The sequence below is a fragment of the Hypomesus nipponensis genome, chromosome 27, assembly GCF_054491055.1.
Source record: "Hypomesus nipponensis isolate SF chromosome 27, ASM5449105v1, whole genome shotgun sequence".
Classification (NCBI taxonomy): domain Eukaryota; kingdom Metazoa; phylum Chordata; class Actinopteri; order Osmeriformes; family Osmeridae; genus Hypomesus; species Hypomesus nipponensis.
In genome coordinates, this window is record NC_140387.1 from 13,675,683 (window position 1) to 13,701,404 (window position 25,722).

Here is a 25,722-nt window from a genome sequence, read left to right on the forward strand (position 1 = left end):
TTCGCGAGCGCAGAATTTCAACGAAAACGCGCGGAATTTCAAATAGAATGCATTGGTTTGAGGCAAAATTTAAATACATTTGTTAACTCATATTGCATCTCTATTCTTTCGAAATATTTAACCTGTAAACAGAGCCCATTGCCACCAGTGTAGGTAGGTCTGTGACTGTGATAGCAATTGAAGGAAGTATGTCAACCCTGAAACTGAGGCCGTTATATGGTACTCCGTACTTCACGATTACGGACACATGGGAAAGGGCCTACACATAGATGGAACGCCCTCTCCGTCGTCTCCGGGGCCCTCGGAGAGCTCTCCCGTGCACCGTTGAAATTCCTGTCGATCCGTCATGCCGTGCTGTACAGCGACGGATACCTCTTGGCCGTGATTGGTCTGCTACGACATCATTTCGATCAACAGTCTTTGTCTGTTAGCTGCCATCGTTCACTGTGTGTGAGGAAAGCCGGGAGGAGGTAGGCCTACATAAACACTGGACGACGACGCTGACAACTTCGACAGAAAGGCGTTTTCTCTAAGGTCGTCCTCTTGAAAGACGTATGTGATGAGAACTGCTTGGAGAGAACGTTTATTGTGAGCTAGTTATGCTCTACTCTAGCGAATTCAGAAACGTGAGTTTGTTGTCTGTGCACTGACTGCCACAGTTTAGTGACCTAGAGTAGTAGCTACATTGTAGTTTTGACTGTACATACAGTTTGTATGGATCTTTTTGTTTCCAATAATATCAGTCTTTTTGTTGATCATTTTTCACATTGGATTATACACTTGGTGGTGGAGAAATGAATTCACAAAACCAGAGCCTTGTGTATATCGTATCGTCTGACTAGTGACAGCTGGTAGGAGGGTCACAGACGTGTGATGAGAGGTGGGAGATAAACAACGACAATTTCTAACTTACAAAGACGCAACAAAGCAACTTGTTTTCGACAAAAAAACGCTTCTCCACCTACTGTTCTGGTGGTGAATTGTTTTCAGCACCCCCAGCCTTCGAAGAACCATAAAGGTAACAGAAATGCTAATTAATCCATCCTATCTGGCGGCCCGCCCATCCGTAACGGAGTCTGAGTACCATACTGGCACCTGGCTGTAGCCAATATTAAATCGTTAATCAAAAATGCAGAGAAATTCAGCCCTGAAGAATTGACACAGAAACACTTATCAAGCAAAATTACAGCAATAGGGCCAAGGAGTTTTTAGGCGATGTTTATGAGGATGGATCAATATTTTTTTGCAAAGTCTGCATTCAATCGACCATATTTTGCGTCGAACTATTGTGTAATATCCTTGGTCGCTGTCGCTCTAACATAAGAACAGGAAGGCTATCGGAATTCCGCAGATTTTCAGTCTGAATAACCACAGAAAATAGCCTGGCTTCCAGCCCAATTTAAACCCGCCCACAATAAAGATTTGGTTGGCAAGTTGGGTCTGGAGTAGCCTGGTCCGAAACAGACCCTCGTACATTTAATTTGTACCGAGGGTCTGGGATATCTCAATCGACAAACGTTAACTTCCTTGAAGGCGGGGAATGTTCTTGCTCTGGCTTTAACCTATGGATATTCGGCAGCGTTGCTGCCACAACCGCAGAATAGTTTCGCTCGCATCTTTCTCCGCCGCCATTACTGAACTACTCAAACTAGTGCACAACATTAACGTCATCGTTCTCAGCCACTCCCTCTGTTCGCTGATTGGACCTACAAAAAATGTGTTTTCTAGAAACCGACTTCAGAGCCTAGCTCCCAGACCTAGTACAGAAGCAAAATCCAAATTGAGCGGAAGTACATAGTAGGGCAGAGCCAGGCTAGGTCTGGAGGGGCTCGTATCAGGGACAAACTATATAAAACCAGGAGCTGGGCGGACCAATGAAATTGCCAGGGCGGGCTTTATATGACGATGGACAGATGATCAACAGTAACGTAATCAACAACGTCACGAAAGAGCGCTTGGGTTGAATTTGTTTTCAACAAACAACATATTACGTTGCTATGATTGGTTGTAGGTCTATCCAATTGAGCGAAGAGGCATTTGTTTTATGAGTTCTGTTGAAACATGCCCCATAGTCACAGCCCAACGGAGAGTTATCAGACTCATATTCTGACTAGAATTATGAGTATGACGTCAGGCTACACAGAAAACAGTTTGGGCTTGGATATTAGAAATTCGCTCTCGCAAATGTCCCGGAGGAGTGGGGAGGGTGGTTGGAGTCTTCTGTGCTGGATTCACATGTAGTCAGATATTAGAAATTTACTCTCACAAATGTCCGATGAGTCATAACTTTTCATTGTTTTCAAAGCTGCCCACTGGGGTGGCAAGGCTATTTTTAGGTTAGCAGTTGCCACCACGGTAGATCCGCCCCTAAAACAACATCACTACACTCCTGCACACTGCACTTGGATTATAAAGAGGACACATGCGAAATATGAACTTTTCAGAGCGCTCGGTTCTTGAGTTGATCGTGGCAAACTAAACCCATTTTAATTTGTACATGCACACACACAGATTCCTGGCATTATTAGAGAGATGTACATTTCTAATGTAGCCTATTAAAGATAATAGAATGAGTAGGCTACTTCTAACACAATTCTCATTTAAATTAGGCTATAGTAGTACTCATGTCAACAGATTTGTGCCCAATATCATGTTTGTTCCTGATACTACTTTCATTAACAAACGGTATTATAAAAACATACAGAACATCCATTTGTGTAGTTCTGTGTTCTTACCACCGGAGGTCAGTAAAAATCAGTACATCAACATACAGAAGCTGCATGCGTATATAACTAAAACGTACTATAAGTACACATACAAACTTGTATGTTGAAACTTGAAACATGTATACAGACATATGGGAAACATTGTACATACCTACACATCTCATATGATTGTGCATACAGAGTATTTCCAGTAGCCTATGTATGTATGAGCATTTCACTGGTAGTTGCATAAGCAAAAGATTAATTCTAATCCTACACTGCTCCGCATAGATGACAGCTACACATGGCATTTCAAATACCCATGCAATCTTTTCAAACCAAAGTAAATTGTTTTAAATGATGGTAAGCATGATAATTCAATGAAATAGTCAAGTCAATCATTTAGATACAACTATGGCCCCTGAGCAGTTTGTGCATGTGTTCCGGATTGCTACTCAGGAAATACTGTGCCCAGCATACTTTAATTTCAAATGCCAGAGGGGAGACCAAACAACCTGCATGAATGATGGGGAAATTACAGATTACCCACACAAGACCATGTGCAAGCTTTTTATGAAGAGAAAAATGTGAAGCTTCCTTAGACTTAAGGCCATAAGCAACCAATCCTTCAGTAATTTATTTAATGCATAATGCATGTATTTAGTTAACAATTTTTTTTATACTTGGGGAAATGCAACAGATTTTCACTGCTCAATAATATATCCACATTTAGATTAGGCTGCTGCACTTCCAACTAAAAATAATACAATAAATATGGGGGCCTAGCCCCCACGCTGACTCGTGGCTACGCCCCTGCGGTATATCTAAAAAGATATAAAGTTAATACACATAAGAATGAACCCGACAGCGTGTCCCACTCAGCTAGCCTTAGCCTTGAGCGAAAATGTAAACATGCTTTGCACGTGCAACCTTTCTCAAGGGACCTCTTAAGTCAGTGGAACGTCTGCCCTGTCTCTTGGGCTATGCACGTTCATAGTGCAGGGTGGCATTTCATTGTAGCACGTCCTAAACCTTGGAAAGTTGCAGTCGTCCGACTCACCCGTTGCAGAGGTAGGCTACATCGTCAAGAGAGGTGTACTATTTCCCGCGCTGACATCGGAAAAAGAGCTGCTGGAGCGCCTGTGTAGTCATTATCTTCAATTCTCAGTTAGTCCTTTTCTGAACGAGTAACAGGTATCGCGACAGTGGACGACAGTGGACAATGCGCTTATTGTAGCAATTTGCAAGACATTTCCCAGTATTGGCTACAATAACACAACTTTTTTATATCCGAAAATTTAATTCAAGGTTTGTTGAGAATGTGGAGTAAGAGGATTTTTCCTTGCTTGGTTGGACTGGTGACTTTAACGGGTTTACTGATAGAAAACGTTTCTGGACAGAACCCTATAACTCAGGGTAGAACCTTCAAGGTGGATGAGTTGCCTTCCTCATCGAGTCGAGTGAGGAGAAGAGGAAAACAAGAGTCTTTACGAGGGTGAGAAAGATAAACCACTTACGTTTATAAAAATATAAAAACAATTTGTCCCATATCATGTCGCATCTCAATTAACCCAACTACCGTCAGTAAGGCTATGGCAAGCATAGTAAACAACATATTTTAGTTTCTATAGTAATGGAAAAGTAACCTCAATAGTCATCCATCAATTAAAATGGATTTGTCTATCATGAACTGTTCTACTGCTCTACTTTGCATATCATGTATTGTTAGAAATGTGCATGTCCAATTTCCCTTAATGCCCCTAAATGTAATTATTGAATTGGAGGTCATTAGAAACAACCTTTTAGGTTGTATGTCTGATAGCATTTCTCAATCATTTGTAGTTGATCAACTATTTGTTCCCCACTGCTTCATAACAGGCCAAATGTGTGTGGATCTCGTTTTCACTCCTATTGCTGCCCAGGTTGGAAAACTCTACCAGGGGGCAACCAGTGTATTGTGCGTAAGTAGTGCAACAGATGTTGCGATAAGAGTATCCATCTCTTTCTCTCTCTCTGTCTTTCTCTCTGCTCAGAATGTTGTCAGTGGGACACGTGTGAAGCGCTGAGTCTCTGACATATTTTCACCGAGAGGGGGCACAAACATTTACATTGCACTTTTGCCGACTGTATATTCTGTTAACTTTATAGTAACAGATCCAGTGTAACAGAACATAATAGCTCAGAAACAACATAATACTGAAAGTGTTAAAGCAGCCCAAAGCTCAATTGTGCTTCCTTATATGGTTCATGCTGGAGGCATTGGACTGTCATCTTGCTAAGTCTGTTGAGTCTGGATAAAGGCCAAGGGAGATTGGGTGTGGGGGGTATGTCCAGGGTCGCCATATATTGAAATATCAATATTAGGTGTCTGATGAAATCACCTTTAAGGGCCAGTATCCCAGACTTGGATTAAGTCAGCCCTAAACTAAAAACTCTGCAGTTAATTTGCTTGCACAGCTGTAATATTCAATTCTTTTTGTCTGGAAGTGCCTAATACATTCATAGTTTTATAGATGCTGCATTCCGTTCACTCAAAATACAACAGTGGCATGTACAGTTTACTGTATGTACTGTACATCAAGTCAGTGGGTTTTATAGCTTTTCCATGTTGTTATTTAAATGATACTTTGAATAACGTTTTGAGTATTCATTATTAACCAACGTCCTTGTGGGTATTCCATCACATCCCATGTGTTTTATACTCTGTTTGACAGTACCGCCCCTCAGACTAGTCCATTTATCAAGACACTTTCCCAAAACTGGGTCTATCTAACAATTTTTGTTTACATGCTGACATCCTCCTGTGTATATCCTCCTTCTCTCAAAGCCATTTGCAGAAACAGCTGTGGCAACGGATTCTGCTCTCGTCCCAACATGTGTACGTGTCCCAGCGGCCAAATCTCCCCGTCCTGCGGGAACAAATCCAGTAAGTGCTCACCCACATCCATAAGCTACATGGTTAACCTACTAACAGTTCCTGTTTGATGGTTCCTATTCATGAGAAAGTATCAATGGCCGAGCCATAAAATGATCCAAGTATTTAAAGGTTGTTGCATTGGTTTTGTTTAGAGATGTACACAGGAGTTTTAAAGGTTATTCATCCTTAAGGGCAGGGTAGGTACGTTTTGCAAAACTAGCAATATTGGTATCCAACCCCAAATATCCCACCCTCTCCCTTCAAAAACACTCCAATCATTGCATTTGGTCCAAATGCTGTCCAATCAATGCATTTGGTCCGAACACATGGGTTGTGTTTACATTTAGTAATTTAGCAGACGCCCCATGAAGCAAGTAAGGTGAAGTGTCTTGCACAAGGATACAACATCATGTGCCCCGGCCAGGAATTGAACTGGCAACCTTCAGATTACTAGCCCGATGCCCTAACCGCTCAGCCACCTGACTCTGTTTATTACAGCCCTGCGACAGCCACACCAGCCAAAGCATTTGATTTATTGAATGCTATCAGGATGTGAAGTCTAGTTCAGAAAATATGACAAAACATTACCTATCCTAGCTTTAAGTCAGTCCTCCCTCTCAAACACCAAACTGACAAAGAAATCGACATTCTGTATTAGAACGTGCACAGTATTTGAATGACACCAAATCTGATAGCCACTAACAAGCAGTACCACCATAATGTAATTGGCAACCACTCTGCAACGTTCTCTGACAAAATAAAACACTAATGCTTTGTGCTTATACAAAACAATTTGTATTGGTGACATACTGTGATGGCTCTTGTGTTTCAGCCCCGCAGTGTAATATCCGTTGTATGAACGGTGGAATCTGTACTGAGGACCAATGTCAGTGCTCCAAGGGTTATACCGGGATATATTGTGGACAACGTGAGTATACTCACACATGCAGTACCTTTCTGAGTTTAGTTGGGTATTCTCTGGATTCTAGTCCTTGCGAGGAAACAGTTACTGTATGATTTAAAAAGCAAAAACACTGGGCACACAGATGTAAACCTACAGCATCCAGCCAACAGAGTTCTCTGAAGCTTTAAGGCGTCTCATCTTATCTGTTGTACAACCATAAGACCCCACAACTAGAGTGTCACAACTATACACAACTCTGTCACAGCTATACTAACTCCACAGGCCTACTACCTCCTACTGTTCTAGTTTTAATGTAGCATCCATAATCTCAAAGATATGGGTGGCATATTTTTGTAAATGCAACCCATGACCACCATCATAGTTCATGATTCTGTTTTTTTATACTGCACAATTTAACATCACATTTAAGTTCCTGAACAAATGTATCTTAGCAACAACAAAAAAAGCTTCCAATCTTGTCCGTCCTCACAGCCTACATCAGCAACAACCCAAGATGCAGCCCTGGCTACTATTAGTCGTCTGTCTTCATAGAGGCTAAAGGTGCATGCATATAAACAGATTGATAACTGACAAGGTCCTGCCCCATCATAAACTAAGCCACCTCAGCTGGGGTGTTTAGATCGCGGTTACAGATCCTCCCCCTCCCAGGGTGATCAGAGGGTAGGAGAGGCCAACACTGCAAACCCCTGACAGCAGCCAGCTGGTGTCATCTGGAAGCCCTCATTTCAGGAAATTCTGGGGCTGTGTGAGATATAAAGACTGAGATATAAAGAATGAAAGTGTGTGTGTGTGTAGAGAGAGAGTAGTTGTGACAGTGCTAGACAGAGTTTGTATGTATTTGTGTTTGTGACAGAGAATTAATGCCTGTGTTTATAACTGACTAATCATGAATTAGGAAGACAAAGAGTGGGGGGGAAAGACAAGGTGTCGCCCACCCCAGGCTTTAGGTTTAGGGTTAGTTGGCTTTAGAGTGGTAAGATGGAGAGCCTGGAACATTTCAGCCCAGGTCAGATTTTTCCCCAGTGCTTGTTGAGTGGTGTTGGAGGAGTGGTAGGGAGAGGAATACAGACAGGAAAAAGCGCTAGAATGTGCACAGTAATGTTTGATTTATGCTACAAAGGGACGGCCCTCTCTGCACTACACATGGTTATTCCAGTCAGGGTTGGGGGTGGGGAATGAGCCATTGGGTTTCCATCCAACAACTTCCAACAGTTGTGTTGTCAAAGAGAAGGAAGTGGAGAAAACACTGTTTAGACAGCTTAACAAGGCCTTGATGTCTACAGCTACACCTTGCCATCGGCTCTCATAGCTGACTAGTGTCATTCAGACGCCCATTGAATTTGATGGGGCTTCAAGTGTTCTATGCTCTTCGCTGATTGTAATTTTACTGTTTGACTCTGAGGAGCAAAATGACCCATTGCTCCCAAATTCTGTTTATCAAAGTGGCAACACAAACAGCCTGGTGTGGCTTTTAAAAAGGAAAAACACAGAAACAATTGTAAAGCAGTGGAATCTGACCCAATTCTCAAATCATTGTTTGACAAAGATCATGGAAAATGAAGGATCTGTGAGTTTGAGTACACTGTGAGTCTTTTCTTCAGCTCATGTCTTTTTCAAGTGTGTGTAAATGAGTCAGTCTGTTTACTGTATGACTGTGCAAGTTGATGTGTGTCACTAACACTCTGTGTGCTCTTTCTTGGTTTGCCTTTCAGCCATCTGCGAGAACAAATGCCAGAATGGTGGGCGCTGCATCGGACCCAACCGGTGCGCGTGTGTATACGGATTCACCGGGCCACAGTGTGAGAGAGGTAAGAGCCTAGAGTCTGTGTGAAAACTCGGTATGAAAACTTGGTTATTTACTCTCCGTCCCTCTTTATTTTGACAATCTCACTATCTCACTATCTCACAAAGGATGTGACTACTAAGCCGCTAAAGAGGTTGACCCTTTTTCTTTCTCCAATCTGTCTTTCCGTTTCTTTGTTTTGCCCTCCATCTCTTTTTTTGTCATTTTTGCCCTGTTTTTGTCTTCTCATTCATGCAAGCCTGTTGTTGGCTTTCTTTTTACCCCCTTTAGCTATTTTACAACCCTCTCCCCTTTTAAACATCTGTTTTCAAGGTGTGAACATGCAAGTCTTTATGCGCATGAGCTCTGACGTGTAGCCTTTTAGAAGAGTTTAAAAGGTGTTTTTTTCAGCCCTGTTTTGATCTAATTTTAATTTCACTGTAATCATAAGGAATACCATAAGGAATTTTCTATCCTCAGTTGCTTAACAGGATTCAATCAGGTTTTTGATTATCTTAAACATCAGTCAAATCACAACAAACATCATGAGTTGCCAAAATATATTTATATGAAAAACAATTTAATGTATTAATTGTTTAAAAGGTGACATTCACACTAGTCATTACCATAATGACTACTCTGTTGCTTCTCTATCTCTCTCACTCATGCTTTTTCTTCCTCTATTGCTTCTGTTGACAATGTCACATCGGTTGTTCCTACCTGGTTTTGGCAAGCAATGCTTCATGATTCACTGGCTTTGACTCTGCAGTGGGTCAGCTCCTCACTGCCCTGGTTTATTTACTACCCCTCCAGTGGTATAGCTCTGGGAAAAGCCATTATAGCTCTGTGTGTGTGCACGCACACACACACACACACACACATATGTGGATGTAGTCAAACATTGCTTGAGTGCACTGAGGAACTGCTGCCAGCTAAAACTTAACGGATTCAGGAGATTATATAATTGGGATATGTTCTTTGAGTGGTCTTGCACCTGGTAGAACAAAGTTCTATTTCACAATGTCTCGATTTCTCTTCTATTCTCCACTCTTTCCATTTCCCACAGATAGTCGATCATTTCTCTCAATTATTCAACATACCCTGTATATACTGTAGATAGATCAATGGACAGTCAGATGTGCAGTTGCCCACACCTTGTTTTGTTTTTTCCTGTCACCCTAATAAGCCATACCTCATAAATAAGAGACCCCTTTTGACATGGTTGATTTAGAATGTCCTGGATGGATTGGCAGGTGTTTAACAACTGGAACTCTCCTTTGTCTTGCCACCAGATCACCCTTCAATCAATGGAGAAGGAATGCTTTTCATGTCCTTCCTCCCTCCCTCCACTCTTAGCTGATCAGAAATCCCCAAACTTGGACTGGGAGTCTGGGACAGGGTTGTCTTCACTTGCACTCTGGCCTGCTTGAACACAGTATAATTGTTGAAGATGGATAGGTGTGTCTTTTGACAGGCTAAGGTGAAGGTCTTTGTAGCTTCTGGATATGCATGTGTAATGACAGGACCAGATGAGGAATTAATCAGAACGAAGGCTAGGGTTGAACATGTCAAGAGTTATACCTACTGTAATCGTAGGTCTACTCTCACGTGACTTGAATGGAATTGGATGAACTTCCTTCCATATTTAGTCAACCTACTTATGGAAAACCTTCTGTGGTCTTGACTCTACTACCCCAGTTTTTTATTTATTAAATGGGCCAGAATGAACAAAAGAGAACCTTAAGATAAATTGTCTGTATTCAGCATTTTCCATGACATCAACTACTTGAAACTAGATGTGGTTGTATTCTTGGCCTTGGATGAGATAGATGTATGATTTTAATGGACAGACTGTGGGAAAGAGTCTTAAAGAGGAAGTGTGACAGTGTCTGCTCTAGTCAGTGACCTGTGTACAGCTGTGGTTTCTCCAACAACAGCTGTGCCAGGTGAGAATCGTTTACTTAAGTATTATGTGTTTGATGAAAAGGCATTATTGAGCTCTCAATGGATGCTACTCATTAGACGTACAGTTGTAGCAGGCAAGTAGGCATTTGTCAGGAATTGTTGACTGGGATGGTAGCGGATGGTGGGTTTTCTATGAAACTTAAAGTGTAAGGCTGGTTAGGCTTGTCATGATAATAGAATTTCAAACTCAATACCGACACCCAGGAAAATACTCGATACTCAATATAATTAAAAACAATTTTTTTACACTATTTTTAAGTTGTGTAACGTAGTGCAAATACAGACAGTAACATAACTAAGGTATATGACAAAAATATATCAATGTATATAAAAAAGGTAGTGCAAAAAAACAATATTTTCAGGTATGAAGCACAGAGTGATACTACACATAATTGGATTGTTGGATGAGGCCCCCATTCATCAATATCACTGACTGTGCGTTTACGCTGCAGTGACGCGATGCGAGCGACAACATGTTTTCCATTCATTTTCTATGGAGCCAGGCGAATCATTTGCTCGTGCATTGTGGGTAGCGACACAATCAAGTTAAGATTTTCTCAACTTTATGCAAATGAGGAGCGATTTCCGCTAACGATGGTCAATTGCAGTGTTTTCTTGTTTCTCGTAACGTAGCAACCATGGTAAACATTTCTAGCTTTCAGTTTTTAAGATGGAGGAGAAGCTAATCGCCTGTGTGGCTGCATATCCAGTCCTGTACGATACGTCCCTGTATTTGTACAGAGACATTAATAAAAAGAATGAGGCCTAGCGCAGGTTTTCCGACGTTGTCGGTGCTCCTGGTGTTTTTTTTGTACTTTCAAATTCAGTCTGTCGTCAAATTACGTAACTTTGTTCTAGCCAGTTACAGTAGTAGCCTGGCGAGCGATGGCAAGCGATTCACGTCACTGCAGTGTGAACGCACTGTAAGGCCTACATATAAATCTTCAGGTTTTGCCGCCATTCTTCCATCCACTGCCTGGTGTAGTAGCCATATACTTTTATACAGTAGGCACAGCAAGCCTGCTCTTTCAAGATGGTGTACCCATTTATTTCTATGAAAAGTGCTCAGTGGCGCAGTGAGGCAAGCGAGAGCGCCATATTTCCAGACCTACTCGTCCGGTTTTGCGCAGAACAGTGGCTCGCCTTGTTCCTAGCTCCGAAACTCGTAAACTAGCAACTAGCCGTAAACGTCATATTTGGCGACATCTGGTCCCGAGCGTGTGAGCTAAGGCATTGCAGTGGAGTTACAAAACTGGCAGAATGTGGCACACAGGCCCGTAAAGATTACCCCCGCAGCCCCCGCACCGCGGGGGGGCCTCGCAGGGATGAGGGGCCTCGCTAAAATCCCATTCAAAATACACAAATACACAGATCAGGCAAGCACTGCCATTTCTAGACTAACTAGGCAGACAGTAAACGTTGTTGGTTCATACATTTTTAACCGTTAAATTCTTAACGGCAATTAATCAATTATTAATTGTTAATCATTAACATGTTTACTAGCTGGGTAGTTGTATTTATAGCTCTATTTTGTCTCAGGATTTACATTTCTATTCAAGTGATGTACTGTAGCCTACTGTGCTGAGCACACTTAAACTCACAGGCTAGTGTGCTTGGTTTTTGATAACAATGTATCAATACAACAATGCCATTGTGTTCACAACAGTCCTGTGCTCACTCTCATATCATTTCTTGTAGCGTACATTCTCAGTCATTTCCTGTGAATTCCCAAATATGTTTCTGGAATCATTATGTGGTCACAAGTTACTTTCACAAGTTATTACACGGCTGTTCTTAACGCTGTAGAAAGCCTCATTCACTTGAATGGGCTTCCCAACGTTCTGCGGTCTGATATCTTCTGATAACAGACCGTTGCTATGAATAACAGACCGCTGTCAAGGAAAGTGGCCTTCTTGCTTCTGATTCACGTCTTTCGTAGCACTCCGCAAGTAGTCCGGTAACTTTTCAACCCCAGCGTACTCCGTTGCTTAGCGACGTCAGCTGATTTGAAGCCTAAAGAATGTTCAATGTCTATGACAATATGTCAACTCGAGAGTTTAGATAGAAACTTACACAGGTAATGCATGCATGCGTAGTGCATAACCAACCGGTGTTGGTTCTATGAACTGAGTGAACTATAAAAATTAGAGTTGGCTAACTTTATTGCAAAACGCATGAAAACATAAATTAACGTTTGTAAAAAAAAAAATTTGCAAGTGCGTCGAACAGTTGCTTCCGCGGAGGCCATTATTTTATGTTAAAGGTCACATGACATGAAAACTTCACTTTAGGACGTTATTTAACATTAATATGAGTTCCCCTAGCCTGCCTTTGGTCACACAGTGGCTAGAATTTTCGATAGGTGTAAACCAAGCCCTGGGTATTTTTCTCCGCCTTTGAGAAAATGAAGTCTCAAACGCTCGGTTTTAAAATCTCCTCCTTGTGATGTCTCAAGGAGCCAGGCTACTGCCCTTCTCTCTGCTTTGCCTGCCCAGATAATCTGGCCCGCCCATGAAAACTGAGCTACGATCGTGCAAAGGCAAGTGCAATATCGTTTTTTTCTGGAGAGACATCATGGCTAGCAAACGAACGAAGCATAACAGTTGCTCAGTGTTTGGATGTTAGGGATGGGCATAATAAATCGACGATCGATTATCGATCATTACGAATTTCATTGATGACATTATTTGTTCATCGATAAAACTAATGCGTGTTCTGTTGCGTAGTGTGAGTCTTGAAGGAATGCTATGGATTTCGCTATGTAGCAGCAATTAAACATTTTACCAAACAAAGCCAATGTTTGGGAAAAAAAGCCACAGGCCTACTCAGCTACCGGCGAGTTTCCATGTATTTCAAAAGTAAACATGAAGAGGTCAGGGCGAAGTGTAGCGTGAGACTATTTTGACTTAAAAATTACTTTGTTCACTGCCAACACTGCAAAGCTGAGTATAAATACAACTCCTCCACGACTCAAATGATGTACCACTTGAAGAACGTACATCCAACCCTGGTTAGTGGCGGTGCATCCTGCTCTCGGTGTTAGCACCGAGGAGCTGCGATGCACAACGAGCAGAGAAAATTACCCAACGGATCTGCAAGTCCATCGAGATGGATATGCTACCCTTAAGTATTGTTGAGGGGGAAGTTTTCTATGAAGCTTTGTTAATTAGCCGGAAAAAAACGAGGGTCAGTTGTGTGTGAGCACCGGCTTCTAGCTGTCGGCTCCGCTTCTAGGAGTTACAGAAATAGTGGTTCTTCTTGTAATAGCTACAGATCTCAATGCGGAAACACGCTGTTTTTTCTATTTTCACTGCATTTTATTATAGCCTATAAATAGTGAATTTTAATATAGGAGTCAGGTGGCTGAGCGGTTAGGGAATCGGGCTAGTAATCTGAAGGTAGCCAGTTCGATTCCCGGCCGAGCCAAATGACGTTGTGTTCATGGGCAAGACACTTCACCCTACTTGCCTCGGGGGAATGTCCCTGTACTTACTGTAAGTCGCTCTGGATAAGAGCGTCCGCCAAATGACTAAATGTAAATGGAATATAAAAATGTTGATGATTAATCGAAAATCGATCGTTAATTCTCCCGACAATCGATTAAGACAATTTAATCGAATGCCCATCCCTATTGGATGTACAAATCAAAAGTATTTTTTTAGTTCCTTCATCCAAGCCTCTGCACCACCAGTATCTTAATTTTATTTTCGCTGGAAATGCGCCGACACAACTTCCCAAAGTTTTGTATGTCTGCGCCAAACATTTCAGCCACTACTGTTTCCTCAACTTGAGCCAATACAAAGCTGACCTTCTGGATCATTACTAACTCTCCTTGGTCAAGCTACAAACCTTGGACAAGTAAGTTAACTAGCGCTAGCATTATATCATTTTGTTGCTTTACTGTATGTATATGGTTACGTAGCTTGCTACCCTTAGAATGTGGCTGTAACATTAGCTCTGCAGCTAACAGCTGAGTTACTGTTGCTAATGTAAAGGTAGATGGCATCAACTGTGTGTGTGAATACAAACGCTGTAACGCGAGTGTTGTACACTTCTTTGTTATTTGGATAACCGTTCTGCTGTTGGTGTTATGGCTCGCGATATCCGCCTTTCTCCTCATTGAAATAACTATGAGTGTGCACCTCTGCAAACCAGGGTGATCAGATGAGAATGGCTAAATTTGAGGCATCTTACAGCAACGGGGGCTACAAGCCATTGCGATACACCCGTTGTAAACGTTAGCGCATGTTGCCGCCCCTCTCCTCCTCATTAGCATTTAAAGCTACAGACACAGAAACAGTGCGTTTTGAGGAAAGCTCATTGTGGGACTGCTCGTAGTGGCTGTAATTATGCACCAAGGCTGAATTTTGGGAAAGATACTTCAGAAACAGTAATAGGGAACCACTATGGCCTATATAAAAGCATCGAAAAACAGCATATCATGTGACCTTTAATGGGCACCTTGTCGGGCATTATCCCTTACATTTTCCACAGCCTTTGATCAAATTAGTTGAACAGGTTCAAGTGAAGCTCAGATAAAGTTTAGGGATGATTTACCGCCATTAGTGTGTTGGCAAATAAAAACTAATTAATATTTATTTCTTGACTTAAAAACAGTTCTGAGTCCTTATGTTCTGATTCATGGTTATAAATAGCATCATTTTTGTAATGCAGTGGAAAGTAAAGACTGCATGATGAGAGTTTATTCAGGAGAAAATGTCAGTGTCTGCCACTAAAGTAGACTGCAGTAGAAATGCCGCAGGTTTGTACCCTTTTTTTCCTGCTCCAAAATTAAAACGGCCTTTCTAATTTAGTTTGTCTTCTAATGAAAGCCCAATGATTCTACTACATCTATGAATGATTTGTCAAACTACTAGAGCGTGCAAGTTCTATGAATGAAGACATTTCAAAGGCACTTTTTGAGGCACCGTTCTCTTGTTTAGAATATAAAATAGGCTACTGTATGTTGATTGTATTTTCAGATTATATTCCCAAACCCCCATTAGTAGTTACACAAAAGAACATGTGATATAGCATTTTAAACATTTGGTTTTATGCTAAAATCACTTCAATTAGTTAGAAAGCTGAACACTAAGCTATCAAACTTTGGCTTTCAGTAGGCTATTTACTGTATTTGTTTCATTTTGTGTTTACTGTGATAATTATTGAATATGTTTAAGAATCAGCATGGCTATCACACTTAAGTACTGTACTTTACGGCAGTAAATTGAGTCACACTGACTGTACTACTAGTTATCCATAGAGAAGGGAAAATGCATTAGTTAATCCTCTCTGAAATGTTTTAGCCATTTGTTTGTTATGTAAAGCCCTTAAAATTCGGGGTACTCTCCTTTGCCCTGCTCCAGTTGGCCACAACCCATCTTTGTAAATGTTTATAACACACTTTAAACTGTGTGAGTCTTGAATGAAGCAGCAACATGTTTAAATCTGGATTGCGCTGGGGAGATCTTGCTCCTGAGTGCAGCTGTTTTAACTGTTGATGCAAAATGTATAGTGACACACATACACAGACAGATCACACAGTTCACACAAACACAGAGACAAGTACACACTCAGAGACATACGCATACATGTGACACTTGTCACACATACGAACACAAACACACTAACGCACAGATAGAAATGGGTAGACATGCAAGACATTTTCACGCACATATCCAAACACAAGTATAAACACAAACAAACATATGTATCTATAGTATAAATACAATATAGTGCAGGGCTCCGGACTAACCTTTTTTTTTTACAAGGAGCACTATAGCCCCTAACTGAACATCTTAGGGGCATAGGCATAAAATGTAGGTGCGCACACCTTAAATCAACCTGCAAAGCAATTTTTCACATTGTCCCCATTTTAATTGTATTACTGATAAATGCTTTGGTAATAAATAAACTACAATGCGCTGTTTCATTTAAATTCACAGTAGGGTTGTGCAATATGATCAAAATCACATATCCTGATACATCCTTTAATATGCCGATAATGATACACATCACAAAATGGCACATTTTATTTAAATTCAATGGATAAATAGTTTATATAAAAGTAGAGAGGGTACAATTTCTGGGGAAATTGTGGGATGTGCTCCTGTATTTTTGTAGAAGTTAGTAGTAGTTAGCTAGCTCTACAATTTACCGGGGCTAGGTCTGAATCTAGTCGCAGCACAGCTGCCAGCTGTAGGTATATGTAGGTAGCAACGCTAGTGTTAAACCTGGGCTGCGTTTCCTGAAAGAGTTGTAAGCCTAAGTTGATCGTCGAATCCATCGTACGACGGATCTTAGTTTTACGGGCCATTTCCCAAAGCCATCGTAGTGTAGCCAAGCTTTTTGTAGGTTCATTCGAGAAATCTTCTTATGGTTGTGTGGACGGACACGGTCTCTTTGCACAACTTGTTCTGCCACTTCTCTCTTAGACATAGCATTCGAACTTAAAGGCCATATGGCAGGTTAACCACCACTGTCGATTAATGGGTACATACGGCACTCAAGATATGTATATTATTGAAGAAATCTCAAAATGGTGTCTCAAAATGGTGTTTAAGACCAGTTTTTGTCATTTTTTGTGTTAGCATTAGCATATTAGCGCAATTCGACGATGACGTCACGTTGGGGAGTCGTGGAGCAGAGTAGCCTAAGTCTAGTACTAGAACTATGGCGACTGACCGGGATGAAGAAGAGGTGGCAAGAACCACTAATGTATATGATGGCCCTCAGCCGGCCGTCAAAGCCAAATAAATGATTCATTTATCATTTATTAAATGATTCATTTATTAAACGGTTCATTGTACCGAGGAGAATGAGTGGAGAGTTGATGAAGTGTCCTCCTGGTGAGTTGCTATCATTTAGCAGCGCAGCAACAACGAACAGCAGTGCACATATACAATTTATTTCAGTGGATAGCAGTGAGGATGGCACCGACTGGAAGTCAACGTTTTCTTCATATCTAGTGATCATTCAGGGCCCAACATAACTTTTTGAGGCAATACACTGGCCTACATTTACGTTTCACTTTTCCATGCACAAAAGTCACGTCCGGGTAAACATTGTGTCTTTTACCGACGAATATGAGCTGTAATATTATACATTATTCAAATAATAACAATTGAGGTGTTATAAAAACTGTATTTGTTACATTAAACATTTACCCAATTTCTGCAGAATGAAACACTTTCTGTTGTTACATAAAATTATGTACTGTATTGCAGCTTCGTCCCAATATCTCTACAGGCTGTATAATTTGACTTGAACGGGGGCTTAATACTTGAAAGAGGAATTATTTACTACGTCTTCTCAGTTACATTATCAGGGCTTGGAAATAATGTGACTTGCTAAAGTAGGCAAATGGCGTAGATTAACCTACTCCTTACGAGCATGTTTGGGAAACGCACGTAAGAAATAACGATTATTATTTTGCTCGTAGAAAGCTACGATCCATCATTATCGGGAAATGCAGCCCTGGTCGGCTCCATGACGCTGGGTAAGTAGGGCTTGTGAGACTGCTCACCAAAAGAACAAAGGGGAACCCACTTGTCTAGCAGATGAAGACATCAGTGGCGATTTCTTCAAGAATGCAAGGAAAGCTCGGCTTCCCCTAAAATGTCAAAAAACGTATGGTCTTTTGTGTTTACTATTGTGTTAACATTGTAATATATATAACATATGTATACGAATTTGTTCAGAATCAGCTAGGCTTACATAGCATGTTGACTGACTCGATTTCCTTCTCATACTTTACTGTAGCATGATAGCATTCATAGACGCCACCTACGTCACTTCCAAATAGATAGCTGCCATATTCACGAACTTTCTTGCCCAGTGTGGCCGCCCACACTGCCCATTTGAATGAGAGAGAGCGATATCTCACGAAAATGTCAATTTTAGGCCCTGATCCTTAAGCCTGACGTTGTCATACTCATAATTCTATCACTTTATCTCTTAAAGGCTGTCATCCTCAACCTTTTTGGTGTAGAATTCACCAAGATGAAATGATCAACTTCACCAAAACACAGAGGAAAAAAGCTAGCAACTTTAAAATTGGTGAAATATATGTAATGTGTGGCACTGCACATAACATTAAGTAACATGGCATTTTATTTTGTTTGAGGTTTAACTTGTCCAGTGGGTCAAGTACATTTCTCCACTTGCCCTACAAAAAAATCCACTTGTCCCCGGACAAGCTGATGAGATGTCGAGCCCTGAGATGTGAAATACTCATTGGAAGAACATGAAGGGAAGGGAAACAAGGCCTACAGAAAGTTTACAGAAGATCTACGATCACAATTATTATGCTATCCATTATAACAATAGTAGGAGAACTAGCCTTTAGTCTTTTGATATAGAATGAAATACCAGTCCAGGGTTCCTCTTTCGGCTTTTGTTGCAGGCAACTGCCTGACATATTGCAGGCATGATTGAGACCGAGTTGGTCGGTAAAATGGCAGCGCAAAGCTACAGTGACGTGTGACTCAAATGAATTTGAGCTCAGTCCCATCGCGGATCTTTCAAGTGCAGTCGAAAGACAAACTGCTGCAACCTATTTCTTGGTATTTACTTGGCGAAATCGCTAGCCAATTTTCATCATATATTTCATACAATTATACACCACATTCCTTGTTTCAGTTTAACCTAATTCCCACATTTCCTCCTTTGAGTTTAATATTGTTTCGTTAGATCATTCATTCATTCATACAGTAGGCTAGGCTAGTGTTGTAGGGGTGAATTAGCCAATGAACTAGCAAAATAAATGTAACATTTTTATGATGTAGGCCGAAAATGAGCTTCCCTCTTTAAAAGACAAGCAGCCGCCGCTGGAAGACATGTTGCCTTAACTTTCCTAGACTTTAAGCTATGGTACTAATGCTGAGGGCTCGCTGATAACGCTGTGACTGTCTGTCTTACTAGAACGGCGTAGCTATGCATCGTTGCAAATTCGTCATTGCTAACGTGTCCTGACGTTGTGACGTTAGGGTAGCACTGAGTTCCCTTTGGCCACACACGGCACTTTTTGCCCAAAAAACGTCATTCAGCCTAGACTGTCTAACGGAACGTTTGCACGAATACAAGCAACTCAATCGGGACCAAGACGAACATTTTGACACTGCTTTGTAAAGGGAACTATTATTCGAATATAGTGTGACAGGGACCGTTCGGTGGGGGGACTCGTTCAAGTAAACGTTCACATTAAGTGATGATTACACAAATAACTTAAGATGATGTCAGAAGTGGAACGGAGTGGAGAAGGACAGTAGAAGAGGTGAACTAAACCTGATTAAGAAAAGTAACGTCCAGCCACTACTCCATTGAGAAGCATGGGACACTGCAGCCGCCACTAAAGTGCTTGTATGGACCAGGAAATCACAGACTGGAAGTTAAGGGACGCTTCAAAGGTGAGCTGAGTATTGAAAAGGAAACAACAGCTTACAGCATACATTTATGTGGTGGAGGGACCGTCTAAGCCACTGCTGGGTCTCCCTGCTATAAAAGCACTCAAGCTAATAGAGCGTGTCCACACAGTTCAAGCCGACCAAGAAGACTTTAAAGTGCAGTACCCTACTGTGTTTTTTGGCTTGGGACAATTAAAGGAGCCTTACAAAATCAAGCTGGAGCCAGGTGCTGTCCCATTTGCCCTGTCATCCCCACGCCGGGTGGCTCCTCCACTGCGGAACAAGGTGCAGGTTGAGCTGAAACGGATGGAAGACATGGGAGTAATTTCTAAAGTGACCCAGCCCACACCCTGGTGTGCAAGCATAGTTGTGGCACCGAAGGCTCAGGTTGAAAAGATTCCGCTGTGTGTGGACTTGACACCCCTAAGTACGTGGGTGCGGAGAGAGAGTCACCTCCTCCCAGCAGTAGATCACACACTAGCCATGCTGGCTGGAGCAAAGGTTTTTACAAAGCTGGGTGCAACCTTCGACTTCTGGCAGGTCCCGTTGTTAGGGGAGAGCCGGCTCCTCACTACATTCATCACCCCATTCGGGCAAAATGCATTCAACCGTCTACCATTCAGGATTTCATCAGCTCTAGATGAACTCCATTCCAGGATGCTGAGATTTCGGTTAAGGCTGAAGAAGTTCACTTTCGATGTAGTGCATGTGCCAGGCAAGCGCCTAAAAGAGCCCCTGTAAAACACACAGGAGGAAAAAGACAACGAGTCAGAGGTTTAAGTCTTTGTGGACGCTGTTATCCAAATCCTTCCTGCTACAGAAGCAAGATTGAAGGGAATTCAAGAGAAACTGAAAGCGGATCCAGTTTGTGAAAAACTCTGCCAGACAGGGTGTCCTGAGAAACATGCCCTTTCTCCGGAACTGGGGGCATACTGGCCAGAGAGAGAGACGCTCACGCTGGCAGGGGAGTTGCTTCTCAGGGGGCAGAGAATAGTTATTCCCCACTGTATGAGACAAGAAACTCTCAATAAACTCCACAGTGGCCCTCAAGGTATTGGCAAGGGCAGGAGAGACCTTGGCAAAGGGTGGGTACAGATTTATTCTCTGGGAGAAGAAGACTTATCTTCTCATAGTGGATTATTTGTTGCGCTATATTGAACTTGGCCACCTCCACATTGCTTCTGCCAACATGGTCATCACAGCTCTGAAAGAAGCATTTAGCTGTCACGGGATACCGGAAACAGTCGTGACTGATAACGGACCGCAATACAGCAGTGAGCTGTTCAGAGACTTTTCCACAGAGTATGAGTTTACGCATATCACAAGTGCCTGACTGCAGTGCTACCACTCATTAGGCTACAACAGCCAGATCTTACATCATTCAGACAGAAGAAGGAAGGAACCGTAGACATCTGCGCACGTTGCATCATCCACAACCTCTGCCGGATAAGACTGTTACAACTACGGGGCCCTATCTTGCACCCAGCGCAATTGAACAACGCAAATATCATTCCTAGTTTTGCACTCGACACAAAGCAGATGTTTCCCTCCACACACACTCGTCGGTAAATTAGTGAATGACTTTGCGCTCCCGGGGGCGGTTCAGCAAAAAAAAGAGGCGTGTTCTGGCGCAAATGATCCCTGGTGCTATTTTGCAGTTTCAGGAAAACAATTCCGCCACTGACCAGGAAAAACGTAGTCTAAAGTCAATGGCACGTTATTCAGATGCTATTTTAAGGGTGCAAGCTTGGTCCGTGCACACTGCTGGCGAGGCCAGGGTCTTCTTTCTGCGAAGCTACGTTACATTGTTTTGATTTATGGTTTGTTCTGTGTTTCCCACACATAGAATAATTTGTGGCGGTGCCACAGAATCAACACCGACCGCCACATATTGTGTTTCGTTATAATAATTTTTTTTTCACATACACACAGTCTCAACTTCAGCACGTTAGTAACGACGCTATGCAATATCAGCAAGCCTTCAACATTAGGACTGTAGCTAAGTCTAGGAAAGTTGAGGTTACCTTTCGCTGGGTACCTACGAACATGTCTTAATCTGCTAGACAAGTGGGTTCCTCATTGTTCTTTTGGTGAGCTGTCTCACAAGCCATACTTGCCCGGCGTCATGGAGCCGACCAGCTAAATAGTTATTTAGCACTAGCATTGCTACCTGCATATTTTCAGGCTTTAACCAGTGCAGCTCAAGCATAAAGACAGGGTAGAAAGAGATAGATTCGTTAGACATTGAAGAAAGAGTAGGAGAGGAGGACAGCATCCAACATAGCTAATACATATATATTACATTTTACTTATATTATATTATTACTTACAAGTAAGTAAGTCATTTTTTTAGTTTAAATGACCCCCCCCCCCCCCCCCCCCCGCCGCCGCCACAAATTGCTTTCTAATCTGTGGGAAACACAGTTGTTACATGTCTTCAATGATTATAAAAAGATTTTTATGAGAAATTGCTGTATGTGAACTTGATTTGTAACAATTGTGGCAATTTCCTCCCACGCCTGTTTTGGGTGGGTTTCTTCTCCCATCTCCATCAGAATCAGAATTTGGTTAATCGGCATGTAGCCTTTGTTACACAAACACAGAATTTACTGTGGCAGGAAGGTGCAAAGAAAAAACATATAAAGGTCATAAATTAAGTAAAAAAGTACAATAGTTAAACTTATTCTAAGAACTAAACAATTTAAAAATAGAAACATTTAGAAAACTGCTCTGCCTTTCCCATACAATGTCACTTCTCTATCTGTTACGGCCCTGACTAGAACGTTGGTCTCCTCGGCTGTGAACTGCTCCTGGCGTGCGCCTGGCAAATTTGACGTTATATTAGCAATCCACCATGGAAAAAGCGCTGCTCTTAAAGGGGATGTGAGATTATGCTGTTATTGGTTTATTTTACGTTAGGCCCAAACCACACCCATTAGTAAGTAAGTAAGTAAGTAAGACTTTATTTATATAGCACATTTCATACAGGAATTGTAGCTCAAGGTGCTTTACATAAAATCAACAAAAACAATAATACAAGTGATAAAAGTAATAGATCTAAAACATATAACAAACCAGACTAGCCGCACTCTTATCTGCGGTCTCTCGAATCCGTCTTAGATCCAAGCTGCCACTTGCAGTTTCCACACATATAACAAAACACATGCACTCTTGCAGTCTTTGTCGTTTCTCAATTAAAATTAAGATAAAATAAAAAACAAAAATAAAGTAAAATTATAATAATAATAAAAACTACAGAATAACAAAACACAATTACTCAACAAAATGGATAAAATGTAACACATAAGCAATAGTGCAAGTCAAACACAAGCCGCAATCTTTGCGGGAATACACAGCAAATCTGTAAAAACTATAATATAACTACTACCAGTTGTAAGGCCCTTCTGAGATAAAAATTAGTTAAATGCTTTGGAAAAAAGGTAGGTTTTAAGCTGTCTTAAAAAAAATGTCTAGCGTATTTGCTTCTCTGATATTTATGGGTAATTTATTCCATAGTTTTGGGGAGTAACTGGCAAAGGCAGCATCACCAATCTTCTTATGGCTGCTTCCGGCGACCTCTAATAGGCCTGCATTTGATGATCGCAGTGTTCTAGCTGGTGTGTAGTTTATAAGAGAGTTAGCAATGTAGCTAGGTCCTTGTCCGTGTAGAGCTTTGTATGTGAGGAATAGGACCTTAAAGTTAATTCTGAAGGTAACAGGGAGCCAGTGTAAAGTAGCTAGGACAGGACTAATGTGTTCTCTCCTTTTAGTTTTGGTTAATAATCTAGCTGCAGAATTTTGAATGAGCTGTAGTCTTTCAGTGTTTTTTGGGGGAAGACCAGTGAAAAGTGTGTTACAGTAGTCCAGCCGGCTGGATATAAAAGCATGAATTAACTTCTCTGCATCATTTTGGTCTATGAATGGTCGTACCTTTGCTATATTCCTCAGGTGAAAGAAAGCAGTTTTGGTCACTTTATTAATGTGGGAGTTGAAATTCAAATCTGAGTCCAGGATTACACCGAGACTTGTCACCTCTGGTTTAAGCCAGGGGGTTAAATTTCCTAGATTCTTAGTAAGCATCTCTCTTTTGGATTTGGGGCCACACAGTAGGACTTCAGTTTTGTCTTCATTTAATTTAAGAAAGTTATCATTCATCCATTTGTTTATTGCCAACAGGCAGCTGGTAATGGAATTGATGGCCGTTGCATCGTTGGGTTCAGTGGATATATAAAGTTGTGTGTCATCCGCATAGCTATGGAAATTCATGTTCTCTGATTATGTCACCGAGTGGTAACATATAAAGAGAGAAAAGTAATGGACCAGACTAATAATGTAGCTACTTCGGACCAACCCATTTTAGATTGAGCCAGGCACAATGTCATTTATCCCACCGGCAAAATAGCAACTGCCCCGGAGTCCCGCCCACAAAGTTACTTACGCTTTGCGTTTGGATACTTGCGTTTCAGATCGTTAAAATAGGGCCCATGGAGTCAAACAACATTGACACACAACAAAATGTGACCTCTGACACAGGCAGTCACAGACAGGCAGTCACAACCAACACACCATATGTGACAACCTCAGGAAGAGTGTCACGCCCTCCAGAGCGTCTGGATTTGTGAGAGGCTTTTGTGAAAGAAAATATAAACATAAAGGAAACAACAATATAAAAATGATGATTACACACACAACTTAACAGACACCAACGTTGTCTATGTAGTGCAAATATTAACTTTTTTCTTTAGGGGTGGTAAAATAATAATAAATATATATGAGAGAACAATGGTTGTGCTAGCCAAAGGCTATTGCTTCCTAAGTTTTTAAACTTTCAACAAACATTGGTCCACTGTGCGCTCAACCACCCTTTTTTCAGTTTGTCACTGAAGAATTTGAATACATCGCTATTCTTATGTGTTTCCACAAGCATCTCTGAAATATGATCAGCAGTCCATATTTGCAGAAGAGCCTTCAGTTCATATTTCCCCACGTTTTCTCTTGACTCATTTTGCTGCTAAAGAGTATTTCTCTGCCAAGTGTCAACATCCTTTTTCAACCCACAATGCACTACATTTTGGGTTGCTTCCTATAATAGGTCATGTATTAAGTCTGATTACATTCACACCTAAAACGAACCGAACCACGCTTCACTTGGAACCGGACCGAGTCCCATCTTTTAGGAGGACCATGGTACGGTTGTTGGGTCCGCACCGACCAAGTTCAAATGTGTGTTCTCACCTCTCCAAACAAACCAGACTTACAGAGAAAACAGACCATGGTCCGATTGAAACGGACCAAACAGTGTAAGGGTGTGAAAGCACCCTTACACTGCATGGTATCAGCTCGACTCAAGTCTTCTAGCATTTTTTTCCCCATCAGGTAAACCTGGTACCTGGTACTTTACGGTATCCTGTCGAGGTTTGATGTGAGATGAGGCAATACCAAACCTGGTAAACTGGCAGTTTCATGTGGCGTTGTTATGACAACCAGCTGGGGTGCTACGTATCTGCAGTGGAAAACAAACTACAGTACCTGGTACCAAAAGAGAGTACAGTCGAATTGAGCTGGTACCATGCAGTGGAAAAGCTAAATAGAGGCAAGGACTGTGACCAGTTGGACCCAATAATTTATGTTACTGGATTCTGGCCTCTTTAGGAACGTCGACTATGTTGATGCTTTCCACAATTGAGGCGTATTTTTCTTTCAAAGCTATTTGTGAACGCTGAAAACGAAATGAAAACATTGCTATGCTTTTTTTTATCACCATCCTTGTCAGTCATTGTCATTGCATGTCGATTAAAAAACAATAATGAGATTTGATTATGTCTGTCTGGTGGCTGTCCCTCCATTCGTCCCTATCTTTCTGCCTGTGTCAGTCTAAGTCGGTCATGTATGTGTCTTTCTATTCTAACTGTATTTGTATCATGTACATTGTTCATAATATTAGTAGCTCATATAGGATTAAGGCTTAATTTTAATAGGTGAGATTATTTATGATAGGTTTAGATAAACCGCTTGGAAACTGT

General features: G+C 41.5%; 1 protein-coding gene across 3 annotated transcripts in view; it reads left to right on the forward strand.

The window, feature by feature from the left end:
* Nucleotides 1–459: 459 nt before the first annotated feature.
* fbn2 (fibrillin 2) overlaps nt 460–25,722 on the forward strand; it is a 98,738-nt gene continuing 73,475 nt past the window's right edge. Inside the window, exons 1-6 of one of the 3 annotated variants that reach the window (XM_084693495.1) lie at nt 460–626; nt 4,106–4,200; nt 4,584–4,666; nt 5,533–5,631; nt 6,455–6,550; nt 8,260–8,355. In XM_084693495.1, the coding sequence (XP_084549621.1) occupies nt 600–626; nt 4,106–4,200; nt 4,584–4,666; nt 5,533–5,631; nt 6,455–6,550; nt 8,260–8,355 (496 nt within the window). In that variant the 5' untranslated portion in view covers nt 460–599. Of the gene's footprint in view, nt 627–3,910; nt 4,201–4,583; nt 4,667–5,532; nt 5,632–6,454; nt 6,551–8,259; nt 8,356–25,722 lie in introns of those variants that run through there. The other 2 variants (XM_084693496.1, XM_084693494.1) reach the window with 2 other exon arrangements.